The 23268-nt window shown below is 37.3% G+C and overlaps 1 protein-coding gene across 1 annotated transcript in view; it reads right to left on the bottom strand.

Moving 5' to 3' along the window:
* LOC113235814 (myosin-IA-like) overlaps positions 1-23268 on the bottom strand; it is a 114344-nt gene that overhangs the window by 17458 nt on the left and 73618 nt on the right. The window contains 6 exon segments of the mRNA XM_026471719.1: positions 281-486; positions 1776-2012; positions 2722-2919; positions 10546-10765; positions 11115-11236; positions 19976-20156. Coding sequence (XP_026327504.1) covers positions 281-486; positions 1776-2012; positions 2722-2919; positions 10546-10765; positions 11115-11236; positions 19976-20156 — 1164 coding nt within the window.

The following is a 23268-nucleotide window of genomic DNA, read 5'->3' on the forward strand; positions in this document are numbered from 1 at the left end:
GAATACATCTATGCACCAAGTTTTACTGAAATCCGGATTTATCCCCTAGTTTGCCACCCTTAGAAGTGGAATATTTCCTTCAAATTGTAATGGAACCAATACTTAGGTATCCTCTTTCCAACAAAAAAAATCATCGAATCGATTCACAAATGTGTAATGACGTAACATATACAAAAAAAAATACTGTCAAATTGTGAACCTCCTCCTTTCTGTAGAAGCTCGTTAACCCTGGATCTCCTCATCTAGTCAGGTCTCACAGGTAGTTTTAACCTACTAAAACTACCAGCTGCTTCGATTTACAGCTTGTCTTTTGGTATGCAAGCTAATCAACTCACCGATGAACAGCTGTTGTAGCTTCTCGTTGCAGTAGTTGATGCAGAACTGTTCGAAGCTGTTCGTTTCGAAGATCTCGAAGCCATAGATATCCAGCACGCCGATTAGGGTGTTCTTGTATGTGTCGCTGGGTACGTCTATTGCTTTGTTTATCTGTGAAAACATTTTTTTTAATGGACAACATACACACGACCTAACCAGTGTAAACATTGAGTCGTTTTTTAGTCTGTGTAATCACTGTCAGGTAACAGAGTCGACCGCCGAACGATGACCAACCAAACACGTGTACACGCTAAGAAATTCGACGTGACTGTTACAGAAACGATGAGAATGGTCTTGTACATGACAAGAACTTTGTCGGATCTAGCCACGAAAACATGTCAATGAAAACATGTGCAGACACGACAATGATGAGTATGTTCACGATACGGATGATTTCGGACAGACGTGTGTAAGGTAATTGTGTCAGTGCATTACGAGTCTTCCAGGTAGCTGTCGTTTGACTACCGACTGTGGGAAGAAATATGTTGTTGTATATGTTGACTATTAAGCAACACCCGTCCACACGCATAAAAGTTCGTTTACTGACAATGCACTCGCCCCATACAATAGCGGCAGAGCGCGTCGTGTCGGGGCTACACAAGATCGACACGAATTCTTGCACAGACCCGGCGACTTTTCTTAGTGTGGACACGCGCCTTTGTTCTGCCGGTTTGGGGAAGACCTATTTACCCGTTTTATTGAACGTTTCGAAAAATTTGTTGGTCTCTGTGCGTAAACTTGTATTTATAATGATTTGGTGATTTCGGCAAAGGCGGCAATCGAATCGGTATAAACCGCGTGTCGACTGCACCATTTTCCATAATATTAACCTTAGAGCTAAGTCCAAACTCATGGTATCACGCTTTCGTTTAACCAAGGTAAACACTCTTTTATGGGGAACTGTATACGTTTTTACAATAAGATTCCGGAGCATATATTAAGATTATCATTTCCTAAGTTTAAAAACTACATTAAAAATACTTTGATTGAAAAGTCAAAAGAAAAAAAGATAAAGATGCACGGAAAGACGATATGGCTGTAGATTCCACACAAATTTGATTGAAAGTGTATTCCATAGCATTTAAGTTTATTTGAAAAGAGCTATCCCTAGAGTTTCTTGCTCGTTCTTCTCAGGGAGGTCAGCGTATTGAATGAGCAGTATCTTAAATGTGACGTTTTCAAGTGTAAATTTGTTTTACCTATGGTTTAAATGATTCTTTGATTTTGACTTTCGTCTGCCGAATTCGTTTGCCGAAGAAGCGGTAATCGACTCTGTGCGTTCACATAGACTTACATTTACTTCTCTCGGGACTTTTGGTGTAATTTGTGGTGTCTATGTGTTAGTCCATGGCACCCGCGACACAGGGTTTTCCGAGTGCGTTATTTATTCATAAACTAACCTGTTGCACGATCCAGGTGAACAGTCTGTCATAAGCAGCCTTGGCTAACGCCAGCTTCGTGTAATTGGCGTCAATGAGCGAATGTTCTTTGCTGACTAAATCCCCACCAGCTGATAACACTCTGCCGGCCATAGCCGACTGTAACGCAGCATCTGACACGCCAAGCGCTGCGACGCATTGTTTTAGAGGTCCGCCGATTTGAAGGCCATTTTGACCTTCTGAGAAGGTTAGTTCTCCCTGTAATGTAGACATCACGTCATCAACTGGTATTTCACCGTAACAAATTGAACACAAGTTTCGTTATACTATTTTAATAAAAAGCTCCTAAATGCGAAATTTGCGTATCGGCTGAGATTTTATTCTAATTTCAAGATGCATCACACCCTCTTACGTATTGATAGATTATAGTTATCGACAACTTTTAGATTAAAGGATATTCATAATAATTTGTATGTTAATTTAACGTTTTCAAAATTATTGTTATTAATTTGACATCTAGTTACGTTTTACAGATACTATCATTAAAATTGATCGAAACAACTTCACCGCGTTTTTAAATTATTGACTGACGTATTAAATCCATGTGTATACGCTCTTATCATATTATTAAAATGAACATGTCACACCCACATACTTTAGGTTGTTGAAGTGCTTGTGAATAAATATATAACCTAAGAACTCGATATATATAACACAACTTTAATATGTTTGTATGCCTAATGTTACTCAGTGAATGACAGCAGCTAACTATGTCACTTACCTGGAGCCAAATTGTGACAAAATTGTATTTGACATCAAAAACCATTATTCGTTTTCATTTCGTGTTATATTTCATAAACTTATTTTGCCGGCAAAATTTTAAGTGACTTTACTATTGAGGATGGAATGTATAGTAATAACGTATATTTCCTAACAGGTGGCGCTGATTTCGATCCTAAGCACTTACCAATAAAATAACACCTGCGACTATACTCCAAATGTCGTCCACAATATTCTGCGGGAAGCCCAATGAGCTGAACGCGCTGTTGGTAACCGAATGAAGTTTTGAATCTTGCGCTGTCGCCCGCTCGCTGCCCAGAATTTTATACGTTGCACTTGTTGACAGGCCGAACTTCTTTGCTACTGGATTACTTGTGCTTAGTAACTGTAAACAAACAAGTTGTTCATGAAATTGACGATCTCGGAGACACACGTAGTCGATTGATAGAAAAATAAACGACTTTTTTGTCACTCTGTATGTTATGATTTATGAAAATTTCTTAACGTGGAAAATGTACTGTAAAAAGTCGTATTGTCGCCAAAATTAGTGCAAACTCATGCCGTTTAGACCCTGGCCAGCCGATTGGGTTTATCATGGAATAAACATGCCAGAGGAAATGATGTTAAGTGGCTTTAGTACTAAAGCAGTTGTCGCCAAACGCACCCATTTCTAAACTTGATACTCACACTTAATATTACATACTAAGATAACATAGGGTCATATTCCAGCACTCTACTCATTGCTCAAGTCAGGATCAGAGTTCATACTCTGATCCTGACTTGAGCAAAGAGTAGTCCCTGCCATAACAGTTACAGTGCCACTCAGAGCTTTAAATCGCAAAGATGTGAGCGGCACCGCCACTGTGGCCGTCACCCTGAGATATAAGTTCACTAATTTCAGGCTTCTTACCATGGTCTGACTTCTTTTTACTTTCCCGATATTTCGGAACGGTTGCACGCTCCATGGTCTCGGGTTGACCGTTCCGAAATATCGGGAAAATAAAATGCTGTGGTAAAAAACTTGAAATTAGTGACAATCATCATTTAGTGAATAACCACGAAAGCCTTAAAATCTATGTAAGTTGAAAAGTCTATAATAATAATATAGAATAAACAGTAAACATGAAGGGTCACAGTGAAAGAGCCATTAACAAAATTCCTTATAAAACTTGGACATTAAGGCCTTTATAAGTAGAGATCGTTTGAAGAAAGGGACATTGAATAAACAACACAAGGGTTGAACCCCAACCCCAAATTAATTCCTATATTAGTCATCGATGTGAGGGCCCAACCTCAAATGGTTTTCTATATTAGTCATCAATGTTGTTATCAAATGACACATTTTTTTTCTCAAAATCCAGTTGAGTAATATATTCTAAAACAATTTAGTGGGTACGTATTCTATAACATTAAAACCCTATTGCTATAATTAACCCATATACGTCTCACTGCAGTGTACAGGTCTCCTCTAAAATTTAGCCGTAATCCCCCACACCGTCACAACCAGAGATAGGCAGTGGGTTACAACCCAATCAACCCGCCCGGGTTTTAACCGGGTTTTTGGTTTTCTATGTAAAACGTCGTTGAAAAACCAAATACAAAGCACATAGAAAAAATTGTGAGATCCGCTGGTTCGTTTCGTGGCTTAGTTGGTATAGCGTCTGGTACGGTAAGCTAGAAGACGTCGGTTCGAATCCGGCCGGATCGAAGGAACTTTTTCTGAATGTTTGATCTTTGTATTAATAATTATAACAAACTAGTGGGGTAATTGCACATAAAAATAATTGAATATCAATTCAATAAAAATTTACAAAAACAAATATTAATTGAAATAATTTTTGCCCTCGATTTTGTTCATTAATGGGTTTTATTCCGATTTTAACCAGCATTAACAAAGTGCCGGATTAAAACCCGGACACTTGCCCATCTCTGGTCACAATGCGTCACAAATTTGCCAGGGGTTCTCAACCTTCTTCCACATGCAGGTTTCACAATTTAGTAGCAGTAGAGCTCCATGGGAAAGAGCTGGTGCGGGGAAGTACCTTAACATTAGTGCGCATTACTGTATTCCGGTTTTGAAGATTAAGGGTACTAATTAGATTACAGGCACATGGGACTTGTCAACATATGTCTCAGGGCGCAGTAGCAGTTACGTTCAAATCTTTGTGGTTTAAGGCTCTGAGTGGCACTGCAACTTCTATGGACAGGCGTGTCGCTTACCATCAGGCGCACGACATGTTTGTGCCGTCACAAGGTATCAAAAATTATATTTAAATTTAGAAATCAAAGTCACGGGTCACAAAAACCTCTCATCTGAGGCGCAATTTTACCACCGCTCTGAATACCGCATTCGCGAGAGTCTGTTACTTCATTACCCGAGTAGACCCGTGGACCGGAGTGGGACGTACACGTGGGTAGTCCACACCGAGGCTTGACCTCTTTTTTATTATTAGAATAGATAAGTAATAAAAATAAATAAAAGATTCACGGGTTATATTTTAAATTGGAAGTATCGTAAATCTTAATAGTAGTGGTGGGCGTGCTATGAAACAGTGGTGATGACTCAATGGGTGGTGGAATTTATAAATGACCCATCAGAAACGTTCATGGTCATCGATTTTAATAACGTATGTAGACGCGTGTGAGGTGATTATCTGATGATTGATTGTTGCTGTTCGTTTAGTGTAAGCTCTACCATGAATACATAGTGACAGACACGGAAGAAAAAACAATAAAAGTGCTCTAAGCCTCAAACTACTTACTGTCATAAAAACTCACACATACATAATTTGAAACACTATGAAATCTTGATAAGGATTGGTCATAGTTTCTAATTTAAAAAGAAACAACAATTTCTGAACTGTTAATAATTTAAACTTTTCTCACTTGGCATGTCGCTGAAACTTCAATACCATCAATGCCTATTATTGCAAGTTACGACGTTTTGATTACATATTGAAATTTTAATCAACGTGCTGCCATCTAGCGGTTAATAGCTGAACGACGACGAATTCGAGATGTTTACATAGTTCTCTAAATAAGAAGCGAAAATATTGCAGCGGTATAAGATTTACCTTCGTTTCTTGTTAAAAATATTACGATAAACAGTGAATTTAACATTTATTAAAATTAAGTCAAATAAGGCTTAATAAAACACCACCATAGATAATTACAAATGCGACTATGATTTTTGCACTCCAAAGTAGAAACATAAGGCATTTTTCTACGTTTTTCGAGGTTTTGCGTGAGATACCTGACACGATAATAACGTACAAAGCGAAAATGGCGGACTGACCTACTGACTGACTGAAGTATGTGGTATTTCGCATACTGTTGGCACAAGTGTCACACAAACTAAGCACTTTATTGCATTGTATTTAATATTCCGTGGCGACAGTTGACGTTAGCGAACGCGTAAAATGTTTATATGCAAAATGTTATTTATTTTTGTGACCGCTAAGGGCGCTGTGCAAACTGGCATATAACATTGTCAAATATTATACGCAGTCGACAGCGACAACTGTTATTGTGAACTCATGGTATAGGCACTGGTTAATAGTTACTTCGACGATTTCGGAGGCTCGGCTGTTAGCACAGTGAAAGGATCAATTAGGAAAAGGGCAAATTGTTTGAGTCGCAGGTTTTTCATGATATCAATCAAAATCGGAATTTTAGTTTTCACTAGCTAAAATGCATTTAATTATACTTGGACGATCTCTGTCGCCAAACGGTTTTCTGTGTGACAGTGGTAAGCTACACGCTTATCCATAACAGTTGTAATGCCACTCAGAACTTTAAATTTCAGAAGACTGCCACTGCGCCTGTCTACTTGAGACGTAAGGTTAGCAGTGCTTGTGCCTGGATAGAGGAGATCCCATATTCGATTACCGATAGAACCGTTTGAGAAAGATCCTTTTTCTAAATTGCTTCTTGTGTGGGTGTTCTGGGTAGGGTCCCGTCAAAGCCACCGCCAATTGGCATGTACTAAACCGCTATCTATATATAGTTCTTTAATCAAAGCATGGATGTATTTATCATAAAACACATTTTATTACTACGATAAACGTATCTAGACTCTTATAACATCATTGCTTATAACATAATAAAGAATAATGTTACCCGAATTAAGGTCAAACGATCGCAATTTCGATATTAGTTTTATAGTAAAATTACTGTAACTTAGTATTGAGAATTGGTAAAGAAGTATATCGTGACAAAACCTGTAAATTATGGAAAAAAAAACTTTAAGGCTTTTTCCATTACGAAGTCCACTAAATCTTGGTCCTAAACCCCTACCCTGAAGCACACCATCGCGGTATATGGAAGTATTGAACCACGATCATATACGTAATGGGATGTGATAACGTGGTCGAGGATCTTGCGTTGAATATCCAACACACTTTAGTTTTGAAAAGATCCAAGCAGGTTTTTGGTCCTAAACCCTTATTTCAAAGGACACCACCACCGTCGCAATATGGGTATTTATTGTATTAACCACAATCACACCTGATGACATGTGATGAACGTGGTCGAAGATGGTGCAAGCTTGCCTTCAAAATGCCTATTCACTTTCGCCTTGAAAAAGCCGAAATAGGTTTTTGGTCCTAAAATCTCGCCCTAAGGTACACCATAGCTATGTATAGGCAAGCATTGAATCACGATCACACTTAATGGCATGTGACGACGTGTTGAGGATGGTGCAAGCTTGACTTGAAAATGCATATTCAATTTCGCCTTGAAAATAACAAAGTAGGATTTTGGTTTTAAGCCCTCACCCACCCTAAGGTACACCGCAGCGATACAGGCAAACATTGAACCACAATCACACCTAATGATATATAACGTTGTGGTCGAGGAAGGTGAATGCTTGCCTTGAAAATGTCTATTCACTTACGCCTTGAAAAGAACAAAGTAAAATTTGGGTCCCAAACCCGGACCCTAAGGTACACTGATATAGGCAAACATTAAATCACATTTTAACAGTATGTGAAGACGTGGTCGTGGAAGCTGAACACTTGCCTAGAAAGTGGCTATTGATTCTCGCCTTGAAAAGGCCTAAGATGTCAGTGTTTTTCCGACCAAAACTGATTGTATTCAATGTTATCTACATATAAGATAAATTCGTCGATTTGTTATCACAACCACGCATGATATCAAGGCCTTATTTATTGATTGGTAGATATAAAACATCGTAAAAACAATATTTTTATTATACTGTTTTCTTTAGCAACTGTTAATAAATCGCAGATATAAGGGGCACTGCCACTGCGCCCGTCACAAGTTCCATGTACCTGTATTTTCACCAGCACACTTACCCTTCAAAATCGGAACACAGTAAAGGCCCATTTAGATGGAGAAATGGATCAAAAATCGTACGCGATTATCGCAAGCAATGATCGCCATAAGATTATCGTATCAAAATGTTTACATTCAGGCAAGAACTAAAATCTCACCTACGATTATGTCATACGAGATTCGCAAGCAACTTAATCGCCTCCTTAATTGTTTACACAGAGAAACTACTAGGAAGGAGATTCTTGCTTACGAGTTCTCGACTTGTCTAAACTCGATCTCGTATGACATTTTTTTAAGTTCATACGATTATCGTACAAATCGATTCGTACCGTTTTGAGTGCGAGAATTGCCATTCGAGTTCAGTGTTTAATGCAATCATCGAGTATACATCCAGAAATAGAGACGAAATGTCATTTAATTTGTTTGAAAACTATTCTGCCATATCATTACTGTGACAACTGCTCTCCGATTGGCCAGCGCGAGTTCAAAACAATTGACGGGTGTCGTCAACTGTTTCAATTCAAATCGACCAGTTAACTTGAGCTTTGCTATAATGGACGAAAATTGCAAAATTACATAATATTTAATTACCGATGAAATGTGATTACGTTCTCTCCGTTGTGAAAGAAAACCCATACAGATAGGTATCTCAATGGTAATTCCCATCACTATCCTAGCCAGTTAGCTACCGTGGGCAAATCTTTGTTTCAGAGAGCACATGGTGTCTGCGACAGTAATCATCTGGCAGGGGAACTTCAACATAAATTTAAACATTATAAAGCAAGTCCTACATGCGAATAAGTTGAAGATTCCACGCCAATGCCACAGGCCCCGTGTGAAACCACCAACAGTCAAGACCTGCCATCTTACCTTACGTGAGAGGTGTTACAGACAAGATCGGAAGAGTCCTCAGGCGCGCATCTATCAAGACCTATTTCAAGCCCCTGAGGAAGATTTCTCAGTTTCTGAGACCCGTGAAATGTAACATCCCCTTACAGGATGCAGGAGTTTACAAGCTTGACTGTGAGTGCGGTCTCTCTTATATTGGATAAACAAAGCGAAGTATTTGTACCTGCGTCAAAGAACATATAGCTGATGTCAAACACCGTCGCGTAAACAAGTCTGCAGTCTGCGAGCATGTCATGGATAAACCTACACATTCAATGAAGTTTGACAAACCCCAGGTCTTTGTAAAAGAAGTCCGTTATCTAACCAGGATGCTGCGAGAGGCCATTGAAATTAAAAAACATCCCAATTTCAACAGCGAAGATGGTTTCTCCGTACCACCAGTTTGGGATCCAGTATTTCCTCTAATGAAAAATCCCAAACAGACATAAGACTGCAGTACTAATTAATATGTTTTAGTTTATTCTAATTTCTATTAATAATTAATAATAAATTGAACTTAATAAAAATTCATTTAATAAAATAATTTGTAAAACTTAATATATCGTAAATTGGAATGTTTTCTTTGTAAAATTAAAAATAAGGTATTTAATAAATTTAATAACTATTGTAACTATAGTGGAAAAAATAGGGTGGTTTGCATCAATATTAGACATAACTGGTTGAAGACTGTACCACCTCAGTCAACCGTGACCATGGGACCTGTAAAGGGCCCGAAACGTCGGTTTGTTTGAAAAAACAAATATACGCGATTTAAATCCGGAAAAATAGTTTCATTTCCTATGTGTAACAATCGCGAAAACCTAAGAACTCGATACGCGAATGTTTACACAAGGAAAGCTTTTTATATTCTTTCGATAATCGTATTTTCGAGACGAGAAACTCTCTCCATCTAAATGGGCCTTTATGCTCGCATTACATCTTGGCGGCAGTAATAAGTAAGGTGTCAGTACTTCGCTGGACGAACTTTTTCGCGAGGAGCTCTACTGCTACTAAATAAACACAACTTACTTGGGCCAAAGCCTTTACGGAAATGGGGATTGACAGAGACGTTCAATCAAAATATTCTAAACGCGGTCCACACACCGAGCAGCGGCAGCAGTTTCATTATACGGTTTACAAGCATTCGCGATACTAAGGATGTTATCGTACGATAATCGTAAGACCGTGACGACCTGTGATGCCGCTGCCTTTAAAACCAGAACACAGCAATGCTGGTTTGCGATAGGAATACGTAGGATAAAAGCAGATTGCTCAGAAAAGCAAGCTCTCGGTGTGTATTCAACCCATCAACCCAATCACACACCATCATGTTTCGCTCCCACTAAAAAGACTATATACCTCCACCCGGTTTCCGTCATATTTGTTGTCTTCCAGTCGGATCAACCTTTTCACACTTTTTTTGACTTGGCCCTTTACATCCGCACATCTTCAATGTACGCGGAAGTCGACACTTCGCCACGTTTACTTTCTTAATGTATGTACTATAATAAAGGTAATTCCCTGGCTTGGGACTGAGTCATTGGTATAATTCTGGTATTTTTATTATCTAAAGCTTAGTAAATTAGATATCAATTATCGCTGTGTTAGAGAATTTTAAAGAATTGATTTTTTTGCTGACAACACGAACAGAATTATATGAAAAGTGGATAAACCGCCATTATTTTAAGGCTTGCCCGTAGCTTCAGATGTACGGTGACTAACAAGTGTATACGCGTAGAGAACATGCCAATGAAAACTGACGGTATGTCAGTTATTATTGGTGGCATCAGGTTTTGGAATTTGGATCCAAAATAAGCGAAATTCTTACCTGATAAAAAGCATGGAAATTGCGTTCCCCTGGCTGTAAACTGACTACTCTACTCTTCTCAAGTAGATAGTTGCTGATGTGTCCTCCGACCGGATCACCCTTGTAGTCGAAGTGAATGTCCATGTACTTGCCGAACCGTGACGAGTTGTCGTTGCGATTCGTTTTGGCGTTACCAAACGTTTCGAGAATCGAGTTTGATTGGATTAACACGTTTTTTACCCTGGAACATTTTAGTAACGATAAGTGTGTCTCACAGCAAAAATACCCACTATCCCAAAAAAAATGTGTTCTTACACAAAGGATATCCATGATCTCAAAAAAAAGTGTTCACACAGCAAGGACACCCAGTGTCCTCAAAAAAGTGTGTTTCCTGGCATCTATTTCTTTATATTTTAATCATGGTTCTCCATGTACTCACTGTTAATATAATAATCGTCTCCATAGAGTGTTAATGGTACTTGTATCTAAAAACTGGCCTGGAGATTCAACAGGTTGTTTGTGTACCATGAATGGCGTTTTCCAGCAGCTGCGTGATTTGCACATTCTTACAAACTAAATTCTCAACTAACCTATCAATATATTCCCTGTGAACTTGCGTGGTATTGGCGGCGATATACTTCATGATTAACTTCGAGGCTTCTGTCTTGCCTGAACCAGATTCTCCTGATATTAACACACATGTGTCCCTGCCCTGGAACAGAAAAGTGACATTTTAACATCTCTAGTGATATTATGGTTGAAGCAGAGAACAGCAACACGCCCCGTGATGAGGTAGTTGGAAGAACGCTTGCTATCGACGCAGAAGACTCTCTTACGTCTTCTCTAACCCACCGAATACTTAAGAACATAAATGGTGTTTAGAACTAATAAATACTATATGAACCAATGTCACCGAACTCCCGCATTTGTGTATCATTCAGTAACATGTTGTCACCATTGAAACAGTCGTTTAATGGTACAATACATCGCAATACATGCGTAACGAGAGTAATATACATTATTAGTCCAATTGAAAATGACCTAATTAATTGTCGTAATACGGTTGATTTTGGTTTATCGTTGTTCCACGCCCCCTTTTTGCTGACAAATAAAAGAACAGTTATTTTGCTAAATTGTACTGATAACAAGTCATTGCAAACGAAAACCGTTCTCTACCCAGGATGCTGCGAGAGGCCAATAAAATTTAAAAAAACATCCTAATTTGACCAGGGAAGATGGTTTCTCCGTACCACCAGTTTGGGATCCAGTATTTCCTCTGATGAAAAATCCCAAACAGACATTAATTACTAATTAATATGTTATGATTTATTCTAATTTCCATTAATAATTAATAATAAATTTAGCTTAATAAAAATTAATATTGTTAAAATAAAATAATTTGTAAAACATAGGGTAAAACCGGGATAGATGCCGCAGTGGGATAGGTGCCTCGTTTTAAAAAAAACCTAACTTCCCCAAATCGCAACAAAGAATAATTAGTTTAAATAAGGAGTATAGACCATAGATATAGAAAAAAGGGGAGATTTGGTACGGGGGCGTGGTTCGTGTCGCCTTGATATGATCAAAATGATCATATCGAGGTGACACGCCTACAAACATCGTCACAGTGACATGGCGATCGTTGTACATACAAGATCTCTCGTAAAACGTGAAAATGCCAAGTTGTAGCGATACACTTTGTAAAAATTAGAGTGAAAACAAAAATTTTAAAACCAGTGTGATTAACATTCCACCGGCAATTTGCATTTTTAGTTATTATTTCTATTATTATTCAAAGTTTTCTTTTTGTCTCCATAGAAATTTCTAGACTCAAATATAGTGATGTTCACTTACGATGACTGATGTTTATCGACAATGAATTTTTACTGAAATGTTTGAATTTCTTACAATGATTTTTGTAATTAAAGTCCCTAAAATATCGAAGCGAAAAGCATTCACGTTAAATTGATTTCTTTTATTTTATTATTATAACTAAACATTTTATTTCGAGTAACTTTAACACAACTCATATTTCGGACAACCGTTTCAATTTCATGTCAATTTGTATGTTGCTGTTGCTTGAAGAAAAATGTACGTGTATTATTGTTTTAGATAGTTTAGATATTTAAATTCCATTATACTCGTAGATCAAACTTAATTTACAGATTTTTTTAATTTTTAAGTTCTTCCAAATGAGTTCAAAATAAAAGAAGGTTGGATTGAAGCTGCAGGAAAATCGAAAGATAGGTTTTCTTAGGAAAGAAACTATTTTTCCGGATTTAAATCGCGTATATTTGTTTTTTCAAACAAACCGACGTTTCGGGCCCTTTACAGGTCCCATGGTCACGGTTGACTATACAATACTATACTATATGAATGACTGTAAGTTTAATTTTGTTAAATTTTAAAATTGTGTTTGTAAATGTAAAATTGCGTCGTTTCCACGTTTTAAACCCTACCCAATCAAAATCCTAAAAATAAGTATTTACTTAAGTTATAGTGGTAGATAATAGAGCGTAAAGTTTGAATTGCACACAAGCTAAAAAGTGGCGTCATCGGTACCCGATCATACATAGCGTCATTACATATCTCCCCTTTTTTCTTATATCTATGGTATATACACCACTCATCAAAGTTCCTGCGGGGCTTCGTGTGTAATAGACGCGTTTGGCTTGTGCATGCGTTTATCTCAAAATTTCAGACGCAAATATTAACTGTTGGGTAACTTTGTAAGTTAAAATAAATTCCGTTTTATTTTTATTATAACTAAACACTGGTTCATTAATTGCGCACCTAGTTATCAATAATCGCTCTTTTGTATATATATAGCTTCGTTATATAATAAAAGGGCATCTATACATATCGAATAGGATAGTCGCCTAGATTTTTTGCGGTATAGGTGCCCTTAAGGGCACGACAAGAAAGTTAGGAATAGAAAAATAACATTATTTTAGTGAAAAAGACAAGTAAATGATAATAGTAAAAAGCAAGTAAAAGTACTAAAAAGACAAATTATTCACAGTTCAAACAGCGAAGATTTTTGTATGGAATGTTTTGATAGCTACAAAAAAACTAAGTGAAGTAGGTAGTCACTTTAAATACGTAAATCATTGACTTACAAATAAATGGACGACGGGTCTAATACAAAAACCACGAAAAAAATGTATCAAGTCAACCTATTTAAACGTAGTGACATGTCAAGGAATATAAAAAGCTAAAACGTTGAATTTAAATTGTAATGTCATCGCAGTACTGTCTAATTTTGCTTGCTTCGCTGTCAGTCGAACAAACCAAGACTAGAGCGTGAATGACGCTCTGTATACGATTTTAACGCCCTATAAGTTCGGACACTTTTTAGCACGGACCCGACGTCCATATAATTGTAAGTCAATGACGTAAATAATAATTATTAAAGATGTAATATGTATATATAATATATTAAAGATTACAAATAAAACATTTTATTAATTTTACTTTTTTATTCTAAAGGGCATCTATCCTTAGTAATTTCATCGTGTGGCGTCTATCCATATAGGTCGGCTCTCATCTATCCTCAAAAAATAGGTTTGCCAAAATTCAATTTCTTCAAAATCAGTAAATGTTAGACCAATAAAATCTAGTCTTAATGTAATGTAAAAGATTAAACTAGTTATATCCATAGGAATTATTCATGGTAAACTAATCATTTTCAAATGAGGAGGCCCTTTCAATAAGTGAATCTAATCCGATTTTACCCTACGTGGCGTAAATTGGAATGTTCTTTGTAAAATTAAAAACAAGGTAATTAATTACTTTTAAAATTAAAAACGGTGGTTTGCATTAATATTAGACATAACTGGTTGATGACTTTACCATGACCATGGGACCTGTAAAGGGCCCGAAGCGTTGGTTTGTTTGAAAAAATTGTTACGCGCGTTGTAAATACAAAAAAAAATTGTTTCATTTGTTTTCATTCACTATTGTATTGTAAATATGATCCACATTTCTTTGAAATAAAATGTAACACCTGACGACACCTAACGTTCAGTATAATAGTGTGCAGTAAAAATAAGTTTGACATCTGCTGCTTAATTAGAAGCTTATTGTTTTTAGTGGTATTCATTCAAACAGTGAATGAACAACTTGGAATGGTCCCGCAGCTCCTAGAAGTTTGAACTTTAAAATGCTACCAATAAAAGCCATTTTTCTCTTTTACTTCAAGAAAAGTTACTAATTTCGTAATTATTTATTTTCTCTTAAAACATTACATAAGGCTTGTATATGTAACATGATTAATTAAAATGTTGGCTCGTGATTTTGTTATTTTACTGCTGCTGTTACACGACGCGTGTATTAAAAATTTTAATGCAAGGTAAATAGAAAAGCTGCGGACCGTTAATTGCTTCAGCACCTAGCGACAGCGAGATAAATATAACTACCACGTGGTCAGCCTTGCCACAATGAAGAGCTCACCATTTCTGTCAACCAGGTATAGGTATTTTATAGGATATATTATCACGGCAAGTGTGCGATTGAATAACACGTTTTAATTCCGCCTTCCCCTTTCCATCACCGGGGGACTAGGCGTAGGCTTTGGTTCCACCCCTATGTTGTGAATATTCCAAAGATTCGCACGAAGCGTTACGCTTCCACGTTTATATGGCGAACGGCTATGGAGCGGAATTCCCTGCTTGCAGACTTGTTCCCTGAATGTTATAACTTGGGCCTTTTCAAGACGAGTGTGAATAGGCATTATTTAGGCGTGTATGCTCCATGGTCGACTTCATGTCACTTTCCATCAGGTGAAAAGGATGTCAATGCGCACTTATTATCTATAAAAATTAAGTGTTCTTTGACTGAACCTGGGGTCTAGTCCCGTTCTCTATCTGAAACCGTTCTAACTCAAAATTTTTGATTTCTTACTTAAAAATGCAGTCGTATAAAAAAAGTCGTGGTCTTTCTAATGAACGTCTTATAACTATCGGACGTGAAATGGCCAAACATTGAGCAACACAGTTATATTCAGCATTATACACCAAGCTATAGTCGTCAAGACGTCGTTCGTTGAACAGGGTATTGAAACTAAAACCTATTTTAAAAATATTTATTTCTAAAACGAAGACGATTATTTCAAGGTAATAAATACTTTTTTAAGGGATATTTTTCTATAGTAAGAGAGTATTTTTTTGAGATACTACTGTATTCCTCAAACTTTTATCGAAATGAATAGTATTCCTTCTTTCATTAAAAATATTAAGCATGAATAGTTAAAACTCTGAATCATAAATATTTCATGTTGAAAAGGGTAATATTATAGAACTCTCTGAACAATTTCAGGATTAAAACTACGGAACTGTAAATAACAATAACGGCTGAAATAATGCTAGAAGAAACTTTAAAATAGCTCTTCTGAAAAATCTGTGTTTTTGAGATAATACACTGTTTATCTGGTTACCAACGAGTTACTGTCAAATAAGTAATACTCGACTAAATCAAAAGAGAACGCCCATCATGAAGCTTCATTCGCATCATGAGTCTTCTAATATGGTCGAGTGTTTCGGACAGATATCTCAGTAAAGAGTACGAAAAAAAAACCGACCTCAAAAGTACGCGGAATTGCATCTATATGTCAAGTTTTTTTGAAATCGGTTGCCGGAAAGTGCGCAAACCCGGATTCATCCCCTAATTCGCCACGGGACTTGACACTGGAGAAAATAAAAAATTATATAATATATGTATATAAATAAAAAGGTTCTCACTACTCCAAAGTATATTGAGAGAAAAACGCCTGGAATTAGAGAATAGCAAAATCAACCATTAAAATAATTGCTCCTTATAATAAAATTTAGGCGCTATTTATAAAAATGAACCTTCACGCGTGAACAGCCACTCTTAGAGGTGGATCATTTTCTTCAAAATTAAATGGGACTACTATGGAGGTACCCACCCTCTTTCCAACAAAAAAGAATCATGAAAATCGATGCACAAATACCGGGGTTATCGCGTAACATACATACAAAAAACAAACATACAGTTGAATTGAGAACTCCTCCTTTTTTTGAAGTCGGTTAAAAATTAGTGTGCATTTGAACTCCATCTCACCCGATGGAAAGTAACGATGAGGTCGAACATGGAGCACATACATCTAAGTAATGCAGATATTCCTACAATTCACACAAATTCTCTCATGATCTAAGTGAAACCGTATCTCTTCTTCCAGGGCTTTTTGTCAGGTGAGATACGTCAAAATTCTGAAAGCGTATTTGACTGCTTCAATGTACCAGCGGTTAGTAATGAGCACCCTAAATTAGAAAAGCCCAGTTTCGATAAAATCGGTTAGAATCAGTGTGTTCTGGTTAGTGTCTCCGATGTTGATTCCTTTGCTCCCACATTTGTTGCGGTTGTCATTACAAACTAAAGAAGACAACCTCGTTTGCAATGTGAGCGTTGGGAGACTAGGTCTTGGGTTCGATTCCCGGTAGATAGGTGTTCTGGGTATTGAAAGTGCAGTCCGTCGCTCTAGTACAAATATTACACGTTTATACATAATTATCTAGCTTGAGATCAGGTAATGCAGTTGTCTTAAAAAAAGACCATTGTCTAAAGCCTCTTTCTGGAGAACACCCGTGTCTTGATGCAGCCTAAAGATTGAATGGTAATGAAATGGTACTACAATGACTTTTCGTTTCGAACAATGGATAACCCTTGGTTCTAAATGTCCAAGAAGATTGAAAGATGAATTGCACCATCATAAACCCGCGTATCTATAAACTATATAAATCATTGGAAACGTCGAGAAAATAAATTATGTTTTACACCTAATTCCTTAGAATTTGTAAATGCGTAGTATCGCCAGTTCAACAGGAAAACTATCGATACTACAAGTAAGGACACGTGTTATCGATAGACCTGACAAATCCTTTTTTTTTACTTGGCATACGTTTTTTAGGTAGACGGCGGAATATGATGGGTTTTATTTAGACATGAAATGGAAAACAATCTCCTGTTTTTGTTTTTACGTACGTTACATATGTTTTATTTATATATATATTTCTATCTTACATTTGTTTAAAATAATACTAATAAATCATTCATTTCAGGCCGAAGTTATAAAAATATTAATTTGTTAGTACAGTCAAGAGCTCATCAAATTTAACACTTTGTACTTTGAACCGTTCTTATCGTAAGCGGCGTAGAGTTGGATTTAAGTTTTAAGTGTCAAGCTTGACATGCTCTTGACCCTGTACCATCAATTTAATTTAATTCATTTTTGCTCCACATCAGTCGCTGCGAAAAAAATGTAGTAAAAGTATTGAACGGGAGACCAAAGCAAGTGATATTTTTGTGATCATCACTTACATACGAGAAGTATGTTTTTTAAATATTTTTTTTTAAATTAATTCACGGATAGTAATGATAAACCAGGGAAATCTGACTTTAGCTTTACCCTTGGTCTACTACTATGTACAATACAGTACCTTTAGTTCTAACGCCATTAGTTTTGTTATACTCAAACAAATAAAAGATAATATATCTTCAAACTATCGATAAATCTACCGTACGTATCGCATCACTATTCCAAGCAATTATAGGAACAACTAGAAAGCTAGATCAGGCAATCCATCTCTGAACATGATTAGAATGGGTTCGTAAGACGTTAAGCTTTTCTCGCATTTATCTTTTGAAATCAATCCTTGGCCCTTTTATGGGATGCTATAAAGCACTGAACATTCCTTGTTGTGATTGAACGAAGGAAATAGATTTTGAGAATGATAATAATACAATATATATCGTAGTACCCAAGGGATGTAACGAAAGGGTGCAAGGCGGTAGTATTTCCCGATTATAGAATTGTTTTTTAGATTCCCGATTAGAAAATTCTCATTAATTTTAAAAATTATAACTTTGCCTGCCTCAAACAGTTTTGGTAGCAGTAGAGCTCCTTGTGAAAGAGTTCGTCCAGGGAAGTACTGCCACCTTACCTATTTCTGCCGCCAGTATTACTGTGTGTCGGTTTTGAAGGGTAAGGGTGCTGGTTAAATTACAGGCACATGGGTCTTATCAACTTACGTCTCAGGGTGATGGGCGCAGTAGCAGTACCCCTCAGATCTTTGCGATTTAAAACTCTGAGTGGCACTGCAACTGCTATGGACAGGCGTGTCGCTTACCATCAGGCGCACGACCTGTTCGTTCCGTCATTTGATATTATAAAAAAAAATTCTGTACTATGAGTACCAGTGCAACGGATTTCAATCTGGGGCATATTTCTTAGAACACGCAGACCACGACCAATTTAGAAAAGTTCATTTCTCGATAGAAATAAACCATGTAAATAAGTATATGTAAAAAGGCATATCGAAATCATACATAACCACGCCGTACACCGCTTTGATACGGAATCAATTAAAGTCTAAATCAGTAATTGGACTCCGGATGAAACGAAATACAAGCTCATGCTCGAGCGTATCCAGAACAAATTCACCAAACACCTGAGACGATGGGGTATACCTAACGTGACCATATGTCCCGGTTGGAGCGGGACAGTCCCGCTTTTAAGCTTCATGTCCCGCTGTCCTCAAAATATTTAAAAATATCCCGCTTTAACAAAACAGGACACACGTGATAAAACATTTTAAAAAATAGCGCGACAGCGTAGCAGCAAGTAAACCTTGTCGCCTGCACCTTTTATTTAGTTGTATGTGCATCCGTACTCCATGAGCCAGGCTGCTTTTTTTTAATCATTAAACATTTCGTAACTGTTGTAAACATTTGTGTTTTATTTGAAATCAATAATAAATTTACAGGCGTCACGCTCTGAGGGGAAAACAATAATGGTCATGTTCTATCCCTTGATGTACCCAATCTTTTCCTATATCTATGGCTGGCACCATACACATTTCGAGAACTGAAGTATTAGAGAGCGATTTCTAGGTGGATGGAATGGATTATTGTTACCATTTGAATAGAATAGCCATTTATAAATTTTTATTAATCACTATCAACATCATTTCGGTCGCGGAACCCGGTCCGGGAGCGGGGCTAAACCGGGATTGCACGTTGTATTTTTTTTCAACTATTGAGCACATTTTTACTAAGTTTCGTGATGTCGTGCACCCAATTTCTTTTGCGTTGTCTCCGTAACGTAATAAAAGCAGAAATTCTTCTTGATTACTATCCGATCGCAATATGATGCTTTCTATAAAATCTGTGTGTCATACCGGGCGTGCCCAAGTTTACTTCACATCAGTCGTGACGTAGAACGTAAAGCCGAACCATTCCGAAAACTGCTGAAGCTTCCAGCTCGGTATACATAAGCCATTATCATTGAAATTTCAACTAACATGTCATAACATTAAGGTATATTACTATTCGTCACCTAAAAATCTCACGCCATGCCGCAACGGGCAGTTGGACCTCAAGATGATGGTAGGTTAGTGTTTCCTATAAATAATCTAAAGTCAGCAAGTCTCACCTGTTGCCTAAGCACCCTCTGGCACGCATCGGCGACAGCGTACACGTGTGGTGGCACCTCGAACATCTCTCTGCCCCTGTACTGCGCCATGTGCTTCGGCCCATAGATGTCCAGGGTCTTGTAGGGATTGACAGATACCAATACTTCGCCGATGTACGTGTAAATTTTGTTATGTTGAAATCTGTAATAGAAAGAAATAAACTTTACATTTATTTTCTTTGACGTTTATTAGCAGTTGCGCTCCTTGTGAAGGACTTCGTCCGAGTCCAGGGAAGTACAACCACAATAAATATTCATTAACACCGCCTCTGGTGTGGTGAAAATGCAAGCACATGAGACTTGTCAACTTTGATGTTTAAGGCTGGTTTCCGAGCAGTGCGGATTTGTTTGAAGACCGCGCGGAGCACCGGAGCGGAGTAACACGTGTGGCTTTAGAATATCGTTTTACAGTGACGCGGTGGCTTCATACGGAACACGTTTCGCGTGAACTCCGCACAAAGCACCCGTGAGTTCATTGCAGGCGACTGTCTTCCGTGAATATTCGCACTAAATTAAATATTAGATTCAGAGCACTGCGGATTCTACGCATGCAGATGGCCCGAAGGCGGACAGTCCATACGGTACGTATTTTGTGAGTTAATATATATACCTGCATACCTGACCCCCAAGTCGATATTTAGTTGAAATTTGCATTTATGTAATGCAATTAACCATCTGATTAGCTTGAAATAACGTTTCAAGGATCTCATTTCTTAGATTAATTAAATAATGAAGTCATACCAAAATTTATTTTTCGGCTCAAGGGGTAAAGGTTCACCTTTCTTCACACTGATATACTCAGAACCAAATACACGGTTAAGGGGTTAGGTATCTTGGGACACCGATTGTGCATAGATTAATTTGCATTTACGGCATTAAAGCAATTTAAAATAGAGACAAGCGTAATGGTGTGTGTCTCAATATATAAGACAAAAAGCAATAATATGTCATAGAACAGATGACGCAACACCATTTCTGAGCAAGCATTCAATTCTACTGCGTTGATATAAACGAATGATGTCACTTTAATGTTGCTTCACTACGATATTGGTATTCCGTGGACGAATAATTAGACAATCTTATTGGGTAGAGGAGATTGCATGTACATATCGCACCCTCTGCAATAAAATGACGAAATTCAAGAAGTAACATTTTTAAGGAACTGACAAAATAGATCTAACCAGAGGTTGCCAAACTTTTTTTGTCTCGTAGACCCCGTGCCAAATATTTTCAGCATTGCATTGACCCCCTGCTTTTCTACTTCAAATATATTTTTGACTGCTGAAACAGTGCTACTAACTTTGATAAATTTGACTGTATAGGGAGAAAATGAAAAAAAAATGGAAACGTTTACTTCTTTTATCTTAATAATTGGGACTAAGTATTATCTGTGGCAGGAAGGCTCGCTCTTCCAATTCTTTTTAGTAATAGAAATAAACATCCTATCATAACTAGCAAAATACTAACTGAACTGACTGTACACAACTCAACATAATACTCAAGATAAATAAGTAAAGATATGTGCTAAGTAAACAAGAGGTGTAGTTTTGTATATTAAGGGTAGAGTATGTTCTCCGTTTCATTGTAATGAAGTGAGATCAAGCCAAAGCTGTTTTACAGCTGTACACCTGTAAGTTGTTAATACGAATTTTGTAGATTCTATTGTATAAATGTGCCGATTGTACTTCGAATTGCCTATCGGCAAAAGCTTGGAGGAAATTTTACAAAAAAAAATAATTATACATTTATCTAACTGAATGTCTTGTTTGTTGTGAAATGTTTAATTTCGTAGATAATGTATATATCTATTTTAAGAAAGTATTATGTAAGTATGCACGTAGGTACTATCTGTGTAATGTTCATCATTGACAGTTTCAGGGTCCGCTGAAAATCAGCGTCACAGCCTTTTCTCGGCGGTGACATTAGCCGAGTGGATCCTTTTACATACGCCACAGCCGCACACTTGACATCTACTTATTACACAGGAGTGTTGGCAATTTAATGTTTTTGCTTTGTTGTCATTTCATTACCTATTACTAAAATTTTATTTTTATTCATTTTATTTTATTTTTAGGTTATTCTATTTTATTTTTGTTTTAATGTTGCTTTTTTTTTATTTTTCTTTCTTACTGCATTTTTTTGTGTTGCGGCGTTTTGTAATGAATGGTTTCTATTCTATTCTAATGTGGATAATGGAAAGTCAAAATTCTGGTGACCTGCTTAAATAGGTTTCACTCTCGTGGATGCCCATTAGCGTGGCAGCCTCAATTTTTGTTGTTTGGTGTAGATCTCCAGGGGTCCAGACCACTTTGGGAATCATCGATCAAAACAAAAAAAACGGCATTTCCCGGCCGTAAATGCCATTTCGCCAAATGTGACAAAATTCTCTTTACCATGAAAAACAATATAACTTTATTTCGTAACGACCTCGGCGGCCCAATGGTTTGCACTGTGAGCGCTGGACGAGAAGGTCCCGGTCTGAGTGTGACAGGTAGCGCCCCGCAGTGAACCCCGTTGCTCAGGTACTCATATTTCAGAGATTCCCTAGTTTCGAGACCAGTAGGTCTAGCATGACAGGCCTCTATCAACTTATTGAACATTGCCAGAAAAGTTTTGTTAAAATTATCCCGTGTGCAGCGTGATGTAAACTGTCACTCCTCCCGCACCGCGCAGCTACCTCAGGAACCGACTCAATTAAGCGGTAGGCCTGTAATATTGCGTTCCGACTAATAAATTAATGAAATTCAGAAAGAAACATATTTGAGACACTGCCAAAATAACTATGATGTGCTAGATAACCACATCAATTAGTAGGGCTAGCAAAAGGAAGCGCGACTTGTCCGAGTGCGACATAAAGCGCGAGATACTGCTATTCTCGCATAGCGATCCCGCGCTTTATGTTTGGTTGGCATTGACTTACAAATAAATGGACGACGGGTCTAATACAAAAACCACGAAAAAATGTCCCAAGTCAACCTATTTAAACGTAGTGACATGTAAAGGAATATGAAAAAGCTAAAACGTTGAATTTAAATTGTAATGTCATCGCAGTACTGTCTAATTTTGCTTCCTTCGCTGTCAGTCGAACAAACGAAGACTAAAGCGTGAATGACGATGAATAAGTTCGGACATTTTTTAGCGCGGACCCGACGTCCAAATAATTGTAAGTCAATGTTGGTTGGGTAGTATTTTGATTCATCCGTTTGGATTCTACTAAATGTTTTTTTCCAATTATAACATCAAAATCCTTAAAT

Source organism: Hyposmocoma kahamanoa, unplaced genomic scaffold, assembly GCF_003589595.1.
Source record: "Hyposmocoma kahamanoa isolate Upper Pololo Valley unplaced genomic scaffold, ASM358959v1 88, whole genome shotgun sequence".
Classification (NCBI taxonomy): Eukaryota; Metazoa; Arthropoda; class Insecta; order Lepidoptera; family Cosmopterigidae; genus Hyposmocoma; species Hyposmocoma kahamanoa.